The 22614-nt window shown below is 39.4% G+C and overlaps 1 protein-coding gene across 2 annotated transcripts in view; it reads right to left on the bottom strand.

Moving 5' to 3' along the window:
• The window catches only part of CADPS (calcium dependent secretion activator), a 407683-nt gene that overhangs the window by 120482 nt on the left and 264587 nt on the right, over nt 1-22614 (bottom strand). The window contains exons 14-16 of one of the 2 annotated variants that reach the window (XM_063122067.1): nt 21638-21781; nt 2463-2564; nt 1048-1111 (exon numbers count right to left, since the gene is read on the bottom strand). In XM_063122067.1, coding sequence (XP_062978137.1) covers nt 1048-1111; nt 2463-2564; nt 21638-21781 — 310 coding nt within the window. The remainder of the gene's footprint in view (nt 1-1047; nt 1112-2462; nt 2565-21637; nt 21782-22614) is intronic. The other variant, XM_063122066.1, reaches the window with a different exon arrangement.

The following is a 22614-nucleotide window of genomic DNA, read 5'->3' as shown; positions in this document are numbered from 1 at the left end:
AATTTAAGTTGATATTTTTGGTTTTCAAAGAGAATATGTTTAGATGTACAAATTAATATAGTATGGTTGATATATGGTATGGCTGATGTAAGGTTTAATTATGTGCCAGGAGGATTTAGAATAGTAAACTTCCAGATGTAATTTCCACACACTGATTCTTTGTTTAGTTAAACCAGCCTTTAGGCCCAATCTTCAGGTTTAATTGTTTTTGTTATTAGAAGGCTATCAATGGCTACTAGTCCTGATGGCTATGTGCTATCTCCAGTATCCAAGGCAGTTTGCCTATGTACCCCAGTTGCTGGGTTACATAGGCAGAAGGGTGCTGTTGCACTCATGTCCTGCTTGTGGATTCCCAGGTGACAGCTGCTTGGCCACTGTATGAACTGTACACTGGACTGGGTGTATCCTTGGTCTGATCCAGCAGGGCTCTTCTTATGTTCTTATTAAAAATAAGGCTTCATGACACAGAAAATTGTAATTAGATTTCTAAGGCCGTAGCTAGACCTAAGGTTTAACCCAGGATTGTCCTGGGGTCAAACCTGTTCATCTAAGTGCCACACAGGGCATCCAGTGCTCAGGCAGGGGCGAACCTGGGATGATCCTGGGATAAACCTTAGGTCTAGCTGCGGCCTAAGCATCCGATGGCATTAGAATAATTAAAATATAATTCTCTGTGTGTACACAAAGCTTCATCTTATATAGTTCAGAGGCTATGGAGCTACAGAACCATATCACTGAGGTGGCCCAAAAGATTGTTAAGCTCAACCAGACCCAGCCATGAAATCTAGACCATGGTGTGTTCTAAGACGAGAGCAGGAACCTTGAAGAATGCTACTCATATGTGGTAACTCATACAAATGTGCCAAACCAGGAGGTGAAATACCTCTGCACCCCACTCTGTTCACTTATATTCAAAGAGATGGGAAGGAAAATGGCTTCCTGAACCAACATATATAATCAAACCAATGTAAATTCTACTTAATGAAAACAGCCAAATATGGAAACTGATTTTTTCCCCACCAGACTTTCAACAACCCTTATGCTTACCCTTTCCAAGAGCGATAGCGTGGCTTTTAAAGCACCTTCTGGACGGCCAAATGGGAAGCAATACCTAGAGTAAATATATAGCTTTTAAAGTTTTTCCATATATGCAATTATGCTAACAGGCTTTACATTGATTCGATAAAAAGGATACTCTCCTAACCCTCTGAGTGATGAATACCTTTCTCCTAAATTCCTTTACTTAAGCTTCTATCCTGAAACTATTAGTAATATTTGAGCCTTTGAATTAGTGGACTTTAAGGAGTTCTGAATTTCCATAATACTTCAATTAATCTAAAGGATATGTAAGTCATAGAACAATTGAAATCTTGACTGAGTGAATGAAAGAGGCTTTAGGGCCAGATCCAACATCACATGACATATTTGATTTTCTTACAATTTGTGCTTATTGAGATAATACATAATGGATTTGTATGAAACAGATTTTTTTTTCCATTAGGGGGAATATCCAAAACACTCTAAAGTAATATATGTGTACATGCAATTTCTTCATGATCTTTCTAGTAGGGTTACAAAGGATGTCAGACCAAGAAGGAAATGGAGACAACTGGGGAATCCAAGTTGGAGATGAAGCTTGCTGGTAGTATACTGAGTAGTAGCAATGTGGTGGGAAGCACCACAAATGAAGCAAGTGGCATTTGATTTTCTATTGAGTGCTTGACACTTATTCCTTCAAAAGCAGCAATTCCATCTTTGGGAGGCTGGAATTTGCATCACCTTATGTGATAAATCTAAGGGTGATTGCTGTCCTTGTAAAGGCTAGCTTATTATGGGGCCAACTCCACACTAGATAGGAGTGGTGGAATCGATCATTCCTTTAATTCCATGATCAAAGCAAAACAAATCTTTTTTCATATACTAGAAAGGAAGAGGAAAAAGTGGGGTGGGAGGAGGACCAGGTAACTGCTGGCAATAAAGAGATAGGCAAAGGGAAGCAACAAGGTCAGAGAAGATTGTCAATAGACCATATTGCAAGCTTTAGTCATTGCCCTATGTAGTCCAACATGAATAATAAAAACAGAATCAGAAATAAAAATAAATAAATAAATGGCTCTTTTCATTTAGAAGTAATATTAATTCATAAAAATTCAAAACCGGCCCATCTTCTCCCTCATCTTCTAAGGAAAAAAAAAAGCATTTTAACTCATTAAAGAATTTCACCATAAACGGACTAGTTTGAAGCAATGGCAATGCAACCTTTAATAGCAAAAATGCCGCAGTACCTCTGTTTGAACTTTCTGTCTAACAACTCCTATAATTGCTAATGTGATATTTATACGCGTACATACTATATTAAAACCGTTTAAATGTTTCTACCGGTTACGCAAGTAATCATCATTGCTGCATCTGAAATTCAGAAAGTTCACTCTATGTTTGGAAGATGAAACAGCAGCCATTACCTAAAATGTGTGATTTGATTTTCCAATAACAATCGCAGCCTCTCTTTGATTTCTTCAAACCGTTCTTTTTCTTCTACTGTTACAGTTCCTATTCCGTCAGGCCTGAAGGAGAAAAACTATGAGTAACTCATATTTTATCTTACGAGCATTACACTTGCCATCCTATTTGTAAAGAAAACAATTATTGAAATAAATAATAGTATTGAATCCTGGATATCCAAAACTCTGATGATGTGAAATCAATGTCTTCAGTCCAAACTTCTATTGAGGCCTGGCACACATATGAAGCACTTCACTTCACAATTTCATTTCACAATCCTTCCCTGGTAAACCCTATTTGGATGTATTATTGGATCATTGCAGCCCTCATGTGTACAGGGCAGGTAACTGTGTTGTCACTGTGTAACTCAATTGTTAAAGCATCCTATGAAAACCATTCTCCTACTTATACATATTTCACATTTCTCAAACCAATTTAGAGGTCCCTAAGGATTTTTTATTCCAAATGTTCTTCAGTATGGGTGAGATGGAATCCCTCCTGTGGACAAGCAGAAAATACTTTGGCTTACTCGTGGCAGGAGACCCTCATACATTATGGGGTGCAGCTAGAGAGGGCCCTCAACCTTGAAAGTGGCCGTGGGGGGAATGTGGAGAGCTGCTTGTGTGTGTGTGGACTTTGTGCCAATATAATTCTTGGCCTATATATCATCAGTTATTACAATCACATGTGAGAGTTGATATCCACCCTATTCAGGCATTATCAAAGCATGTTATTTAAAAACACAAGGAGGGGGAGTGCTCTAGCCTTGCCTCCCTCTGTTGCCTCTCTCATTACACTGTACATGTGGAGGGCTACAGTCTGAAGAGGAGAAACTCCTCTATCCTTTGGGGTTCTCCATGTGATCCAAAACACTGATTATCTATGTACAGCATTATAAGAACGACAATGGATAGCGCAAGGCTAGCACACATACCTTCCTTGCATGTTTAAACAACATGATTTCAGAATGCCTGAATAGGGCTGATGTTGTGTGAGAAAGTGGAAATGCGATGAGCAGCGAGATTAATATAAACAACTACTTATTCCCTGTGGAAGTATTTGGGATTCTCTTGATTGCTAACGGAAAAATGTACTTCTGCTGGTAATACTGAACTCTTTAGGAACTTTACCCGAACAAGCAGTACATTACTGCGAAAAAGATCAATGATATTCTTTTGCATTTTTCAGAAGAGAGTGATTTCATTGTAGTCAATTTCAGAAATTTCCAACCCCACCCCAGTAATATTATGTAATTATTGTTTTGGTGTTTATGAATATATTCTGTAGTACAACTGGTGAGCATTTCGTTCATTCATTCATTCATTCATTCATTCATTTCCTCTGATGTGGTGCCCTACGTGTGTCATAAAATATGCTTTGACATTCACAAACTGATTTAGACTGCTATGATGAGAGAGAAAAAAGGATGGGGAGGAATGGGAATTCTCCTGATTCTCCCAACTTCCACTCATGAATTTCGTTCCATTAAATTATCCAAGAGGAGGTAACAAACTAGTTTTATCTATTCCAGGAAACAAGTCAACAAGCCAGAATAACCAACACTACTTTCTATTATTGACAACAAATAAGTACATGGATTTGTGTACTATTATGCAGTTTTTAACTGAAAGTCTTTCTCTGTTTTAAGAGTAGTGTAAGAAGTCTTAAAATTGAACAAATGTTCTTATTTAAAGGCCTCCTCCAGTGTTTGGATTAAGCTTTATAAATCCTTAGTACTAGACTAGTTTGGCTATACAAAAGACTTGGCAAGGGATTACAAAGCTTCTAATGAACCTCCTGTCAGGGGTTAATTGGTAAGCTTTATTTTCCTTTTAAAGAATCAAAAGGCTCCTAAGATATTTTTTAAAAACACACACACACACACACACCATAGTCTGTACATTCAATATTTCAATGACCTAAAGATGCAGAAACCTCAAAATATAATAAATAGGTAAACAATAAATAATATGAAAACTCACCAATTTAAACAAAGACATTACACTCACTGAAGATTTCTTTTAATCTTTGTTATTTAAAGTTCAATGCACTCACAAAGTAAATGGATGAAATTGCAGTACCTGCAAACATATGTTTAATTGAGGCCAGAGGGATTTGCATGCATTTAATTATATGTGGGGTTCTGGCCAACATACATAGCTTATTTTATGATATTATTTTTTAAACTCATTAAGAATTTTCGTACTGTTTTTATAAAAATGTGGGTGTATAAAAATATTGATTTTGGTCCCAAGTTTGGGTGAATAAAAATATTGATTTAAGCTTCAAATCTGTAATAGAATATGTTTCTAGGACAATGCACTAAAATACCAAATATATTGCTTTAGCCTCATTTTTTAAAATTAAGAGTGCAATCCTATGCATGTTTAGACCAAAAAAAAAAAAAACCCCACACACCTTCTACAACTACCAGCATCCCTTCAGCCAGTCATGCTAGCTGCAGCATGCTGGGAATTGTAGGCCATTTTTCTATCTAAATATGCATAGGATTGCACCCTAAATGTGTTACAGTGCAATCCTATACTGTACATGTCTATTCAGAAATAGGTCCTACTGAGTTCAATTGGGCTTGCTCCCGGGTAAATGTGTACAGTATAAGATTCCAGCCAATAGTATATGAAAAATAAGAAACCTTTTTAATTTTAAACATTTACCTACTGAAACACTGAGGATATTTCAAATTTCACATTCAAGAAGATACTACCATTCATGTGTCTTTATTTAATAAGGAAGTGAGGCAACAGCATACAGTTTCAAGACATGCACTGCTCCTCAAAAGGCCGAACAGAAGGCCTCATTTTATTTTCTAACATATATAAAAACACTGAACCTTAAGTGCTCAGAATGAATCAATAAGGTCATTGCTAATTTTCAAATCCACTGCTTATTATCCCCCACAAAAAGTCCTATTTAATTTTCAAGACCAATTAGGCTAAAATATAGGGAGACTACATTTACTGATAGAATTCAAAATGTTTGAAAGAATAATGCCGGCAAGAACACAAGTTATGTTATTGGTGTGATAATTGCAGCTATCACTTGATAACTTGAATGTGTGAATCTGTTATCACTAGTTATTACATGATCAGTTATCACAGATCACTGCCTCCTAACCTGTCAGGCAATTGCCCAATGAGGGAGAATCCAAGATAAGAGGCGATAAACCTATCATGTAGTTGCCCATTACATGTTGTCAAACTGTTATTAAACTAAATGTGTGAATTTTCTGATTGCAGCAATAACCTATGAAGTGTTTTACTGAAAATGTCTTGATGTGAGCCCAAATGCAGGGTGGGTGGGGGGAACAAAAAACCCAACGTATGGCTCAGAAACTTGCTCTTTTACGTGACTTCTTTCTTAGGTCACTACATCAATTTAAAACTTATGGTGAAGTCTACATGCTTTCTACGGAGAAAATGGCTTATTCCAAAGAATGCAAAATGCTAATCATTGGCTACAGTTGGCAGTGGCTGACATTATGATTCTGAACACATTGCTGGAGAACTTACTCCCAAATGTGTTTAGGATCAGAGTACCAAGACCGCTGCTTATTTTGCTGCACTCCATTATCACTCCAAAACAATTTAAATGCCAGAGGGTGGGATTGGGTGGTCCTGCTCGTCTGTAGTTCAACATATTGAACATATAACCTCAAGATTGGATTACTGCAACACGCTCTATGTGGGGCTGCCCTTGAAGCTGCTCCGGAAGCTGGAGCTAGTGCAGAATGCTGCAGCTCGGCAGTTGTCTAGAGCTGCCCCTTTCCAGCATGTAACACCTCTGCTGAGGGAACTGCACTGGCTGCCTATTCGCTACCACGCCAGGTTTAAGGTTTTTGTACTTGTGTACAAAGCCCTAAACAACTTGGGACCAGGATACCTGAGAGAACACCTTCTCCCTTACCAACCTGCCCGGTCACTGAGGTCATCCGAGGGCCTGCTCCTGGTGGTTCAACATAGATCCATCCTCTGATTGGAATCAACCAGGGGAAGAGCCTTCAGTGTGGTGGCTCCCCTCCTGTGGAATTCCCTGACTCTGGAGGTCAGGCAGGCGCCAACCTTGTACTCCTTTCAGCGCCTCCTGAAAACATCTTTATTCCAAGAAGCCTTTCTTTAATATGCAGCCTTGGATTTCTGTTTTTGCTTCTTTTAAATTTTGTTTTAACTGTTTTATTCTGTTTTTATTTTCATTTTATCTTGTACACCGCTCCAAAAATTTTCAATGGGGAGCAGTATATATTCCAAATAAATAAATAAATAAATAAATAAATAAATAAATATATTCTATTTCCATGTAGCTATTTTCTGCTGACTTTTCAATGGGAGCAGGATTTATCATAATTCCCAGAGGGATAGCGCTGTTGGAGCAAATTCAACAAAGTATCTTTGTTGGATTTATCATGGTACAGCTGGAGCATTTTACACACTTACTTGGGATAAGCCCCATTGAACTTAGTAGGGTTTGTTTACAAGTTTATACGACTCACAGATTTCCAAAATTCTGAAAGAGAAGTTCTGTACCTCAAAAGACTTACTCTAGAGTAGTATAATTGAATAAAATTAATTGTGTATAAGTAATTTAGCACGTATGACTTCAAATCTATGTGGTTTTTTTTTTTTTTAGGTTTAAGGACATTACAAGTGGAATAAAATAATAGAAAACCAATGGTGAACAAGCTCCCCCCCTCCCGCCAAAACTTGTCTTGTAATAGGCTTGGGTTTTGGAAGCCCTCTCACAAAATTTTCAGAAAAACTTGGTGGTGGTGTTTACCAAGAGTTATCATAAAACAGCTGGAATATGTGGAGCTTCTCACTGAGCCTCCTTTCTCTTGCAAACTTATCCCTGAGGAGAGAACAGGCAGTTGGGAGGGCTGGCTGGAGATGACAGAGTCTGTGTTGGGCCTATTCGTAAAGGATGGATTTTCCTGAGCAATTTCAGAAAAATATAATGCCAACTGAATGCATGGAAACTGTCATTTCCAATATCTCTTATCCCAGGAAGCATTGAGAACTACAGTATCCATGTTCCTTTGCATACACTGCTCAGCAGTGTCCAGATCTTAAGAAGGAAGCCTACAAGGCTTCACATCTGATCTGGCCATGGTCACACATTCCTTAGTTACATTCCACTTGGACTACTGGAACGTGCTCTATCTGGGACTGTTCTCAAAAACTGTTCAGAAACTTCAACTGGTCCAGAATGCTGCAACAGACTGTTGACCAGGGCAGAATTCAAAGTGCTGGTTATGAGCTATAAAGCCCTATATAGCTTGGGATCAGGCTACCTGAAAGGCCATCTGGTCTTTTTATCTGGTTGAGCTTTTATATTGTATTTTATATTATAGTTTTATACTGTTGTTTTATACTTTGAATGGTTTTAGTTTTTGTGAACCGCCCGGAGAGCTCCGGCTATTGGGCGGTATAGAAATGAAATAAATAAATAAATAAATAAATCTTTTCCCACATGAGCCTGCCTGGTTCTTAAGAACTTCTGGAGAGCCCTTCTTTTGTGACATTTCTTTGCTCCAGAACGGTGAGTTCGAATAATTTTATCAACTAAAGCAAACGGGCTAAGAGTGGCGAAGAAATGTTTGAGAAGCACTGAGCTAAAGATGGGGGGGGGGGGAAGAATGAACTGTTCAGTATGGGAAATTGGATAATTATGCTGCAGAAAATTATGCTGCTAAGATCATCTTCTTAGCTCGCCGCTCTGACCATGTTATTCCACTTCTGAAATCTCTTCACTGGCTTCCAATTCACTTCAGAATCCAATATAAACTTCTCCTGTTGACCTACAAAGCTTTTCACTGTCTAGCTCCTTCCTATCTTTCCTCTCTCATCTCACACTATTGCCCCACTCGTGCTCTTCGCTCCTCTGATGCCATGTTTCTCACCTGCCCAAGGGTCTCTACTTCCCTTCCTCGGCTTCGTCCATTTTCTTCTGCTGCCCCTTACGCCTGGAACGCTCTTCCAGAACATTTGAGAACTACAAGTTCAATCACAGCTTTTAAAGCTCAGCTAAAAACTTTTCTTTTTCCTAAAGCTTTTAAAACTTGATTTTGTTCTGACTTTTATACTGTTAGTTTTACTCTACCCTGTGCCTGTTTGGTGCATTCTCTTCCCCTCCTTATTGTTTTATTATGATTTTATTAGAATGTAAGCCTATGCGGCAGGGTCTTGCTATTTTATTGTTTTACTCTGTACAGCACCATGTACATTGATGGCGCGATATAAATAAATAAATAAATAAATAATAATAATAATAATTTGAGCACTCTCTCTGACGGAGCGTGTTATCTTGGAATGAAAAGTTTCTTGGAAGAAAGCCAGCGTCAGGAGAGAGATTGATGGTAATAGCCCCAATCCAGTAATTACTGTTTAACTACGGCAATAAATCCCCCGTCTGTGAGCTCAGATGTGAAACGGCATTTGTTTTTGTTGAAAGTGAAAGTAAGGGAAAGTCCGGAAAATAAAGATAAAACCCAATTTACGCCACCAAAAAAGAAGCTTGAGAAGCCTAAATGGCAAAGGAAGCATCCGTCAAATAATACAGCTTCGCGTTTGCAAAAACTAGCTGATCCTAACAGAGATAGTGAACAAAGTCAACAAAGTCAAACAGAGACGGAAATGGCTGCGAAAGCTGGCATGGAGCCAGATTCACAGCCTGCAACGATGGCGGAAATGAGAGATTTATTGAAGGGCATGAAAGAAGCGATTTTGGGGGAAATTGAGGAGGAAGCTGGAAAAATAAATAAGCGTGTGGATCAATTAGCTGCAGAGATTGTTAAGAATGATAAGCAAATAAAGTCTCTTAAAACAGAAGTGGATCAGGTGGGAAAGCAAATGCAACAGCTGCAGGAAGAGCATGAGTTAAAATTTAATGACCACGAGAAGAGACTGATTTCTTTGGAGGACCAAAGCAGGAGATCGTCAGTTCGTCTTCGTAATTTTGCGGAGAAGCAAGGGGAGGACCTCAGACAGATCCTGCCACGCTGGTTTAAAGAACTGGTCCCAACCCTGGAAATTGGAGAAGATGATGTGGAGCATGTTCACAGGGTTGGAGGCTATAGACGTGGTTCAACCCCAAGAGATGTCCTGCTGAAATTTTCAAATTACTTCAAAAAAGAGCAGCTGATGGGTGAGCTGAGATCACTGGGAGAGTTGAAGTTCAAAGGAGGAATAGTGCAAGTTTATAATGATCTATGTCAACAAACTATAGACTGGAGGCGCAGCGTCAAACCAATAACATTGGAATTGAAGAAAAGATCGATAAACTATGCCTGGGGTTACCTGGTCTTTTTGTGGTTTACGCACAAGGGGAAACATTATAAAAAAAATTCTTTACAGCAAGGCATGGAGCTACTTGAAAGTTTAGATCTGGGTCCCCGAGATGGTGTTGGCGATGGTTCAAAGGAGGATGACACTGGAGAAGGAGGAGCTGCAGGTGGTGGGAAGTAAATTGGATAATATAGAGTTGATAAGTAGTATTGAATTAATTAGAAGCCTTGCTGGTTCTAGATTGCTGGCTCAATCCCCCCCAAGGGTTAATAATTAATGGCCGGAGTGCTAGACTCCTGGGGATTTAGTGGGGGGAAAAGATATGGGAGGGAGGGGGGGAGGAGAATGGTTGGGTGGGAGTGAGTTGAAAGGGGGTTTATGTTTTTATGTATGTAAATATGAGTTTCAGCACATAAGGGATCGGAAAGAACATCAAAGAATTAAGTACGGATAAGAATATAAAAATATCAACGCTCAATGTTAAGGGTCTGGGGGCAGTCGTGAAAAGGAGGAGAATTGAACAATTGTTAAACAGAGAAGGTTCTGATATTATATTCTTGCAGGAAACGCATCAATGTAACGATGGGATAAATGAAATTCGTCTGAAATGGTCAGTCTATTATGAACTCCCTCCCTTTCTGCTGAACTTTTGCCCTTAGGTAGCTAAGGGCACAAATTTGTTAGGTAGCTAAGGGCACATTCTTAAGTGTGTTTAGCATGGCTGGCTGGTAGATTTCGGGATTTGTAGGACCTACTTCTGTCTGCATAGGACTGCGCCCTTAACTGTTCATGACCCCTAGTAGAACATCTGCTTCCACCAAAGTTGACCCCAGTCAATGGCACTGTACAAAAAAAAAATCTGTAGGCCACTTCCCTGAAATCTATTCACACATAACTCAAAATTAGTTGCATTTTTTTGTAAAGCCCGTTTTATCTTTTGTAAAGATAATGAGGGGTTGTTCAGACACTTTCCCAAAAGTAGACTTGAAGATTTTTTTTCCAGAAGCAAAGTTATCAGAAAGTGTTGTAGGATACCTGTGAAGCAGACATTTAACAGCTTCTTCCAGTTCCTCAGGCTCTAATGTCATGTATTTTAGGACTGAACAGAATTGTAAAACAAATGTTACTGATTGCTTTGAATCTGTGCTTTAATTTGTAACACTGTCTGAAGTTGCAATGACAACATTCCCTCTGAATGAAGAATGTGACAGGACCAGGCCTTCTATAAAGCAGAGTGAGGTGGCCACGTCAGGCAGCAAGTGAGGTGAGGAGTCCTACTTTATAAAGGACCATCCTCTATTTTGGTGAGCTGGCAGATGATATTCCTCTATTTAAAGAGGTATCTCATTGAAGAACCATAAGGAGAGAGAAAGAGCAGGGGCCTTGAAGTTGTCTATCCACATTTAGCACCTGGACAGCAGGCTGAGTCTTCTCCACTATGGTGAGATATATGCATTTCTATTTAAATTACAGTTATTATTTCTAAATTTGCACCTATACAGTACATATAAATTTACATAGGCAAATATTATCCAAACTGGTGTCCCCTTTTCTCTTATTTTTTCATATGTATTTCTTCTTGTTTGGTGATGTGTAAGTTGCCACTCTAATTTTGGGTGCCATTAAATGAAAGCAAATTGTTAGTTATTTGTTATTACTGTATTTTCACTGCCAGCGAGGGGAACCGCCCAGAGAGCTTCGGCTATCGGGCAGTATAAAAATGTAATAAATAAATAAATAAATAAATAAGAAGTGCTTGTAGACTTTTCTGTCTCAGCTGCCAAAATGACTTGGCTAATTCTGGGTACCATGCACCTTGACTTGGTGGGAGAAGGGGGTACCATTTTCAACTCTGCCTTAGGCAGTAAAATGTCTTGGGAGTAGCCCATTGAATTGGTCACACAAAGAACAAAATTTCTTTGAAGCTGAATCCCGATAAGACAGAGGCCTTGTGGGTTGGTCCGGGAGTTGGGTGTGTGTGTTGCCTGTTCTGGATGGGGTTGCACTCCCTCTGAAGGAGCAGGTCCATAGTTTGGGGGTGCTCCTGGACCTATCGCTGTCACTGGAGGCCCAGGTGACCTCGGTGGTCTGGAGCGGCCATTACCAACTTCGGTTGGTACGCCAACTATGCCCATTCCTGGATAGGGATAGCCTTGCCACAGTCATTCATGCACTGGTAACCTCACGAATAGAGTACTGTAACACACTCTATATGGGGCTACCCATCTGTGTAGTTCGGAAACTGCAGCTAGTGCAGAACGCAGCTAGGTTGCTCACGGGGACACCTAGCTCTGCTCATATAAAACCTGTATTAAAATAACTGCACTGGCTGCCCATTAGCTAACGAGCCACATACCATGTTGTTATCCTACAAAGCCCTAAACAACTTGGGATCAGGATACCTAGCAGACCGCCTTCCCTTATATGCACCCAGACAACAACTATGATCCTCAGAGGAAGCCCTACTGGCCATTCCGAGATGAACAGAATGGCGCCATGAAGAACCTCGGCAGTGGGCCTGCTCTGTGGCGGCCCCCACCTTCTGGATGCCCCTCCCTCGTGCGGTTCAGGAGGCGGAAAACATAATATCTTTTAAATGTCTCCTGAAGACATACCTTTTAACACAGGCTTTCCCTGGTCTTTAATGTAGCTGGTTTCATATTGCCCTTTAAACTTTTAATGTTTTAAATTTATACTTGTATTTTATGGTTTTTAAGCTATGGGACTTGCCTCAGCCCATCTTAGTCCTTTCCTCCAATCATCTTCATTACAGCCCCACTTCCCAACATCAATAATATTTTAAAAAGCAAAGGCTCCAACATTCCTAAATTGGTCTCTCAGTGTCTCTTTCCCTTTGGTACCACTGCTTATCAACTGCCCAGCTGGTGAAAGAGAGAAGAATTCAACTTATATCCAACTGCTGTGTTTTCAATGTAGTTTAAAGCTTGGGTATACAGCATTAGTGAAAACATTTAAATTTTGATTCCTAAGATGCTTTCTCTAGAACAGTGCCATTGCAATATATATATATATATATATATATATATATATATATATATATATATCCAGACATAACAAGAAATCTCAATATGGACACCAGATAAAAGGTTATGTTATGTAGCTGACACAGTTTGCATCTGGAGACCACAACCCTCCCACTCCACTGTGCTTCCATTTCTTCTCGGATGACTTCATCCTAATGATTTCAACTGAGTTTCAACAGCTTAAATTTGTAGCACATAGCATAGACTAACACAGCTGTCCTCTTTAATCAAATGCATTGATAGGAATTAATTTTGTCCATCCTAAAAGCTGAACATTAACAGCAACAATCTAGTCATCACCTTTTGTGAAAAGTATTCTTAGCCTACATAGCTGTTCAGAGAAAGCATCCCTTCTTAGTGGTAAATTGCGCTGGTCATATGACCATGTAACTAAGAGGAAACAGTGTATTCTTCAAAAATGTATTCACAAAACCAGAGAAATCTGAACAGGGTCATAAAGTTATACACAGTTCATTGTCTTGCAACTGCAGATGATGATGATGATGAATAATCATAATAATCAATAAAAACATTAAAATAGACTTCTGCATATCATGAAGAGACAAACTTAAGACAATCTACAGGTCAACTGTAGCCATTTTTGGAGCAGCTTGGATGTCTGGAAGGGCCTGCCAACTAAGAGCCATCACAACTGCAAGGACTTCCTTTCTCAAACAGCTGTGGACTATATTACATCTGACATGACGAGCATCTCTTGAATCTACCTTTCAAATATTCGGCAAACCATTTTCTCACTGTCCTTCACAAAGTTGACATTTTCGGCAGCATGATAGGAAAGATGTCACGTCGGCTGCTTTTCAAGTTCTTGTCACAGTGGTTAGCACCAGTTCTGTCATCTTTACTCTCCTCACAATCCCCCATCTTTAGCCATGTCACAAATAATAATACTTCTAATGTTTTTTTTTCTTTTTTTGTCAAATTTCAAATATTATCACCCAGCTGCACATCTTTGGAATTTACTAGTTATGTTAATTTTTGTTGCTCATCTTCCCAGAAGCTGGAGCACAAGTTCATTAATTAACCACAAATCTGTAGACAGCAGTAGGATTATATAAACATAAATTAAAAGCCCTGCACTTATTTTTATATAGTTTCTGGGCGCGTGGGGAATGTGATCACTGTCACTAAGGGACAGATATCTGCTGTTTGTGCAATTTGCATTTCACCATTGCACATTCAGTGCCTATATATGCACATTATATATACAAAAACATGCACACAGATATAAATAAAATGGCACATTGTACTGGGGTAGAAGTCAGGAATGGAAAACATGAGGGACGAGAGAAGCAGTGAAAGAAATGTCAGACTTATGGTGTCTGTAAATCTCTCTGCAGTCACACAAAGAATTACAGACATGCACAGTGCATGCATCTCTATATGAATTTAGGTCAACCTACAGAATTGGAAATATCTCAGACCTGAATGGTAGCAGATTTTTTCCTGTTTGATACTGTTTGGATTCTGCCAGAGGAATTAGTAGGGCACTTTGCAGATTGAGTGGAAGGGAGGGGGGAGAGGAAAGAGTAGGGACAGTGCCAGCAAAAGATGCATTTACCAATGATATTAAATTCCCAAAGCAGCTATTTACATCATAGGTATTAAAATAATATAAACATATTGCACACTGGAAGCTTTAGTTTTCCTGCTTGTGTCTAATTTCCTGCTTGGACTGGTTTTTAATCAGCTTATAAGAAATATTGTGAAAGTGGGTTGTAAAGCTTACAAATAAATATTCTGATGTCAAAGACAGTATTTTTCTTTAGACCACTTCTTTGTGAAAACCACAAGGTTAATTATAAATTATAATTAGGACCAGGGGTCCTAAGGCCACTATTTCTTTCTGGAAACCCCACCTCCCCCACCATGCCCTTTTCTAATTGTACTCAGGTGCCTTGGGGGCTAGTTATGCTGCTAAAGCAAATACATCAGAATCGTCTCTTTTTAAACTAGAGTAATACATGAGGCAATAGCATGCATTTGTATGCAATTAGAAATACACGTCACTGCTTTTACTCTCTTCCACTGCAACTTTGAAATGAACATTATAGTGTCTTTTGCACCTTTCGGTTAATCTCTCCCACTCTCAGAGAAATATCCCAATAAATTACTTGATGAAGCTGGTGAAGCTTAAAAAATAATAAAAAAAATCTTTCCCATTTTTGTTGTTGTTGTCGACACGATTACCCCTTGAAAGAGTTCTGTGGCACAGAGGATGTACAATACCTGTGACTATTACGATACTAAGACCCTGTCCAGATGGCTGCCTGGCTGTAAGCCCAGCCATATTGGGGTGTTACATAACCATGTCACATCACAGAGCAGCTGTCACTGGCAAAGATGAATGTGGGCTGCTCCCAGTATATATGGCCACACCTGGGTTTCACCCATCAGCTCTTATTCATAGTGTTGCAATTGCATGGGCAAACCTTGCGAAAGATAGTGTGCAGGGCTGCCATCATGATGTTTTGTGGCTGGTGTAGGCAAAGCTATAGATCAAAATGACCAACTACTTGTGTGAGCAGTGAGGTTATTCATGTGTCTCCTATAACGTTTCTCATATATGAAGGGTAAGTAAACATATGAAGAATCATAGAATAGAAGAGTTGGAGGGGCCTATAAGGCCATTGAGTCCAACCCCCTGCTCAATGCAGGAATCCACCTTAAAGCATACTTGACAGATGGTTGTCGATGTCTCTTGAATGCCTCTAGTGTAGGAAAAAGCTCACAACCTCCCTAGGGAATTGGTTCCATTGTCGTACTGCTCTTACAGTCAGGAAGTTTTTCCTGATGTCCAGACGGAATCTGGCTTCCTTTAACTTGAGCCCATTATTCCATGTCCTGCACTCTGGGATGATCAAGAAGAGATCCTGGCCTTCCTCTGTGTGACAACCTTTCAAGTATTTGAAGAGTGCTATCATGTCTCCCCTCAATCTTCTCTTCTCCAGGCTAAACATGCCCAGTTCTTTCAGTCTCTCGACATAGGGCTTTGTTTCCAGACTCCTGATCATCCTCATTGCCCTCCTCTGAACACGCTCCAGCTATCTACATGCTTCTTGAAGTGTGGTGCCCGGAAATGGACACAATATTCAAGATGAGGCCTAACCAGGGTCAAATAGAGGGGAACCAGTACAATGAGCAATTTGGAAGCTATACTTCTATTAATGCAGCCCCAAATAGCATTTGCTTGTTTTGCAGCCACATCACATTGTTGGCTCATATTCAGCTTGTGATCTACAACAATTTCAAGATCGTTCTCGTTTGTAGTATTGCTGGACCAAATATCCCCCATCTTGTAACTGTGCATTTGGTTTCTTTTTCCTAGGTGTAGAACTTGGCATTTATCTCTATTAAATTTCATTCTGTTGTTTTCAGCCCAGCACTCCAGCCTATCAAGATCACTTTGAAGTTTATTTCTGTCTTCCAGGGTATTAGCTATCCCACCCAAGTTTGTGTCGTCTGCAAATTTAATAAGCATTCCCTATACCTCCTCATCCAAATTATTAATAAAAATGTTGAAGAGCACTGGGCCCAGAACTGAGCCCTGCGGCACCCCACTCGTTGCCTCTCCCCAGTTTGAGAAGGTGTCATTGATAAATACACTTTGAATCCAATTCGTTAGCCAAGTGTGGATCCACCTAACAGTTGTTCCATCTAGCCCACTTTTAGCTAGTTTGTTAATCAGAATGTCATGTGGTACTTTGTCAAAAGCTTTGCTGAAGTCAAGATATATTATGTCCACAGCATTCTCACAGTCCACTTGGGAGGTTTCCCAATCAAAAAATTAGATCAGATTAGTCTGACAGGATTTGTTTTTGACAAATCCATGCTGATTTCTAGTAATCACCACATTATTTTCAAGGTGCTTACAGATTGACTTCTTTATAATCTGCTCCAAAATTTTCCCAGGGATGGATGTCAGACTGACTGGTCTGTAGTTCCCAGGTTCCTCCTTTTTGAAGACAGGGACAACGTTAGCCCTCCTTCAGTCGTCTGGCACTTCACCTGTCTTCCCTGATTTTGCAAAGGTAATAGACAGTGGTTCTGAGAGTTCTTGTGCCAGCTCCTTTATTTTCTAGAACACCCTCCAACCAGTTGTCTTTCAGATGTGTTGGACTACAACTCCCATCATTCCAGCCAGCATGTGCCATCTGGAAGACACCAGGTTGTGGAAGGCTGTTTTAGAGCTTCACCACTAGAGAAACCTTCTTGGTGGTGGGTATTCAACAAGCTCCCTCATGTCCCATTTTTAGATGGACCATGATGACTCAAGAAAAAATTGGACAGACTTTTGCGGTGTAATTTTTCTCACTCTGCTTTTATGTTGCTCTAGTGTTCATGCTGCCTTATGGTTTGTTGCTGTTGTTATAATACTTTTGTTGTATTTATAATAATTTATAATGATTTATATAATTTTCTGTATAGAAAAATAAAATAAAATAATGCATTAAATGACAGGTATACCTCCCTACAATAGTTTGAGGACCATATTCTCTTTAATATATAACATGCAGCTACATGTCAAGTTTTTGTTTACCTAATTAAAGGGGTGGGGTGGGAGCTCCTTGGAAGAATGTAATGTATGTGCAGGAAGGCTTATCTCTTACATCCCCAGCATGGTTGGAGCCAATCCTGTCACTCCCCTGGCTTAGGAAAAAAGTCCCAGTTGTTGCCAATGGGGATTTCCCCCTAGAATTTTAGCCATGTGATTGCCCTATGCCCTGTGTGTCCTATAAAGTTTTCCCCCTTTCATAGACCTGTAATTAGGTAAGCAAAACCCCGATGCATAACTGCATGCTATGTATTAAGGGAACATCTAGTTTGACCCTGACATTATGAAGGGGCTGTATAAACACTCTGAGAATAAAATATCACGCAGCATAACAGTGGAGTGCAATAGTTAAAACAGTGCCTTTAACTGGTGCTAGATGTCAGGTGATATGAGTAGCCCTGGTTGAAAAGCACTGAGTCAGAATGTCAGACTAGAGCCGTTTCTACACCTGCCATTTTTTCCAGGGATCGTCCTTGGATTATCCCTGTGTATGCAAATGACACACAGGGGATCCCTCCATTTTCCTGGAAAAATCCTTAGGTGTAGAAAGGGCCTAGAACTGGGAGGAGGCCCACTCAGACAGGAAGCTCACTGGGTGACCTTGGGCCACGCAGAGTCCCTCAGCCCAATTTACCTCACAGGGTTGTTGTGAGGCTAAATGGCATGGGGCAAGAATCATGCATGCCACCATCATCTTCTTGGTCGAATCATGGGATTAAAATGTAATTAATAAACAAAATAATGAATAGAAATAATGGGTTATATACCAGCTGAAAAGAAGCAAGAATTATTTTCGGCTTAATTGACTTCATAAAATGATACAAGGCCAAAGCTATGCGCTTTGTCATATCAGGAGTTATATAGAGATGGGACATTTTAAGTGTTTTGTTCATACTTCTGCTCTTACTTGTTTCCTGTCTTAGACATGGTCAAGTAAAAAGTAAAGCAAAGGCAATATACTGTGACATGAGCATGTGTTTTTTCTTAGAGACTTGGACAAAGGGAGGAGAAAATGAAGGAGGGTACCACTGCAAAAGCAACAAAAGAGGAATCCTCTAATATGCACTGAAAATCCCAATGTGAAGTCTCTTCATTAAGGGCAGGAACCCTCACGTCATATAATAAAGGAGACAGCCATTCATTACAGAGGCAGAAGAAAGACTTGGACCACAGGGTGGGGAGCAAAAAGCAGGAACATATAGCCCCTACTTAGGCACTCTGAGGATGGTTTTGTGAACTGCCCAGAGAGCTCCGGCTATGCTTCCTTCCTCATCCATTTCCATAGCCCTCTACTTGCGGAGGGCAACTTTCTGAAGAGGAGACTCTCCTGTATCTGTGGAGGTGCTCCACACAACTAAAAATGCTGGAAAAGCACCTTGAGTAGAGGGTGATGAAAACATGTGAGGAAGGGAATCAGGTTAGGTTGCTTTCTCTTCTCACACATTTATTTTAACCCTATTCAGAACACCTGAATAGGGCTACTGTTAATTAGTTAATCCAAAGTGTTTTGAATAAAGACTCTTCGTTAGTATCTGTTACTACGCTTGTGAACTGCTTACATACAATGCAACATGTAATATTGTATGTCAGTGCCTGATCTAATCAGTCAAAGTCATCATTCGTTCACCTTCAGAAAACTGTGTGAGAGCTATCTTTATTACTCTGGCTTATTCTAGTGGAGAGGTTTTGCTTCTGTGATTCTTCATTTAAGTATATTGTTTATATGTGTTCTAATTAGGTGCATCTGCCAAGAGATCTTTAGGGATTTAATAAACAACAACAGTCATAGTGAAAAACGCAATCACTATATTGTATATATAATGTCTACATACACAGTATGGATATTGTATATAAAATGTCATCACACTTCTCAGGAAGAAAAATAAAATTAACAGTATAAACTCAAAAACAACCTTCTGAATTTTCCTTATGTTTTTTTTTAAATAAATAGAAATAAAGTAAATTCAACGATCCACTGGGAAGTATGTTATAGTTTCGTCATAATGAAACTTCTAAGGAATCAATTCACAAAAATTCTTGTCTGAAAATACATAGTGCAAAAGTCTCTTTTTGCTTTGTAGAATTTCACATGATATAGCACAGGGGTCACAGCTGAGCTAGAGGTGTATTTATAACAGCAGCCATTTTGTTCCTGTCCTGCACTGACACTGATCAGATAACCAGACTATTCATGAAGCAAGACCCTGGACAGCATCTAGTTAGTTTCTTTCCTCTGATGGCCTGTCATTCTGTCAGTCCTGACCTTCAGGCTGTCCCGCACCATCTGAATCACACTCTCTCTGCACTTTCTCACTGACTGCAAGCTACTGTTGTCTCACTGTCTGACCTTACACAAACACAATACAAACAGACAACCCACCTCAGCTCCATCACTGTCTATCGCTTACATGGGAGATTGATAGCCACACAGAATTTTCTCTCTTCAACCTTCATTACTAGAGTGGCATATTCTGACTGACAGCCAACCTCATTTCACAGAAAGCTAAACTACCAGTTGTTGGTGGTGTGAGCTTTTTTTCTTTCTTTCTTTCTAAATTTGCCTTCAAAAAAACAAACGAATTCACTCACAATTCTAACAAGAATTCTAACAAGAATATCTACCCTAACCAGAGAAAATATGTTTTAAAAATAAAAATTGAAGGAGGAAGGAGAGGTACCTTTAGAAGACAAAAATAGAAATTAAGCCATATATGGGTTTGTTATAATTTTTTTCTATTGAAATCTACAAGCGCAAATAAAGCAACCATCTGCAAGCCAGATATTTTAGAAGAGTCACGTTGAACTACCATCAACCTGTTGTGTTACACAGAGGAAGAAGAAGGAAAGCATTTTCTTGTATTTTATATCGTCAGGCCATCCAGTCCACTGAGCACACTTTTGCCAGATACAATTGCCTATGGCCTATAAATGATAAAGAGAAAGGCCTTTTCCTGCTCTACTACCTGTTTTGAGTGGTCCTTCAACTTGCAATTCTAGTGGATGAAATGAGCACTACAACGATCACTTCAAGGCTAAGGCCCAGGAAAAGTAGAACAGTTATTCAATGATTAAGTGAATGTGAGTTTGCCCACACTCAACATTATGCTTATACATTTCATTGATACATGAATAAGCAGTCTACCTTGATTCACATAACTCAGGGTCAAACGATGCTTACTATATTACACTTATGGTGTTATACTTACTGATTAGTGTGCAGCTTCGCATCCCAATTTTCTTCAATTTCTACAGGAGTGGGGTTGTTTGTAGGGGGGTTGCTGTACATGAGGAATGGAGGTCTAGCTCTTCCTTCCCCAGCCAGAACCCTTGCCAAAAACACCCCCTATTTGGCTATGAACAATACCATAACATCTGATTAGTATCCCCCTGTCCATATACTATGATGGCCCCAACATGCCTGTAGAAATTAAGGAAAATCTGATGGTCAAGTTGCATGCTATGCAGTGAGTGTAATGTGTAGTTTTGCCCTCAGATTGGGCCTTAAGTACATAAGTAATAAGCACTAGGTTAGTGAGCTAGGTTTCTATTCAGGCCCTTTACACACAAAGACACTAAAAAATGGATATAAAATCCACCTCCAACACAGCTTAGAAGAATGATGACTTTTTTTTAGCATAGCGCCCTAGTGACTCAAGTCTTATGGAAATGAATGGCGTGTGAAGATCACACCTCATGATTCAAGATTGGCTAAGACTTTTTAGAAAATTTTGATGTGCCTTTTTGTTACTTGTTAGTTTGTAAAGATGGTTCTCTTTACCTTTACAAATGAAAAGACGAAGAACAGAATGGCTGCTTCCGACTCCAAATCCAGCGAGGTTCTTTTATTTTTGCAAGCTCTTGCACAAGATTTTGAACAAGCTCTTTCTCAAGCCCTTTTTATCTTCCTTATTTACCATGCTTCCGATGCTATAAAGCAGGTGCAGGCAACTTGTGGCCCTCCAGATGTTTTGGCCTACAAATCCCATCCTACCACACCATTGACTATGCTAGCTAAATCTGATGGGAGTTGTAGGCCAAAACAACTGGAGAGCTACTAGTAACCTATTCCTGTTCTAAAGTAACCCCTGCTTTATATTGTATTGTCATTTAATGTAAGCTATCTTGTGACAGCTTGATTTAAAAATACCTGAAATAAACAAATAAATAATAAATATAGAACCCTATGCAAAAGTATGATCACATAAGCTGCTGTTTCTTACCTTTTGGGTTCTGGAGGTGGCTGGGATTTGGAATCTTTTCTCTTTTTGGACTCCTTTTTGGAATCCTTTTTTGCCTCTACTTCAGTAGCTGGGGGATTATTTGCAACTGGCAGTATGCCACCTATTATCTCTTCCATTTTTTGACTTTGGACATGATAGGGATGGTTTTAAGTGAAAAGGTAAGGATAGCAGAAACAGAAAAAAGTGAAAGAAATAAAAGAAGTCGTAACAAAAGAAATGAAAGAAAACAAGCTGAAAGCAAATAATAACAACAACAACAACAATGCCAACAGTAAGTCAACAAAAGTTGTAAAGGAAAGACAGAACTAAAAAGAAAATAAGAAGAACAAACTCTGTTGCCCTGACAAGATGAATCAAATGAACTGTGACTTGAGTGGCAGCCTTATAATTTGAAATACAAGCAATGTGTATAATAATTCATCATGATGTTTACCAGAGAGCTTACAAAAACAGTTCATTATTTTATAACACTCTGTTATTCAGCAGCATATGTAGAACAGAGTGTGACATCTCACAGTATAGAAGGCAACTTCCAAAAAGAAAACCTTCAGTGTAACAAATACCATAGCAGTCTATATAGAAACTTATCTCATCGGTAATTTCAGGCATAATGTCTAGCCTACTTTATCTTAAATGACAAGAGTGAGCTGGAAATTGCTATGTAGCTATTATGGCTGTCAAATGGCAAAAGAGCTTTACATTAAAAAAACCAACAACTCCCAACATGTGTGCCATCTGATCCACTACAGCAGGCTAAGCTGGCACAGGTGGGCAAGGAGGAAGTGCTTGCATAACTTATAGGTCAGTAATAATCAGTAAAGGCCTGGCAGACTCCCTTGCAAAGTTATTGCATCATAATATTAGAACAGATTATGCAGTTCTGTATCTTTGGTTACTATAGCCCCTAACAGTGACATAAAGGCTTTCAGAAGGTAGGAAGGTTATCAAAATACAGC

This window comes from Elgaria multicarinata, chromosome 3, assembly GCF_023053635.1.
Source record: "Elgaria multicarinata webbii isolate HBS135686 ecotype San Diego chromosome 3, rElgMul1.1.pri, whole genome shotgun sequence".
Taxonomy (NCBI): domain Eukaryota; kingdom Metazoa; phylum Chordata; class Lepidosauria; order Squamata; family Anguidae; genus Elgaria; species Elgaria multicarinata.
Note: the sequence above shows the minus strand (reverse complement) of the source record. Positions and strands in the feature narration are given on the sequence as shown.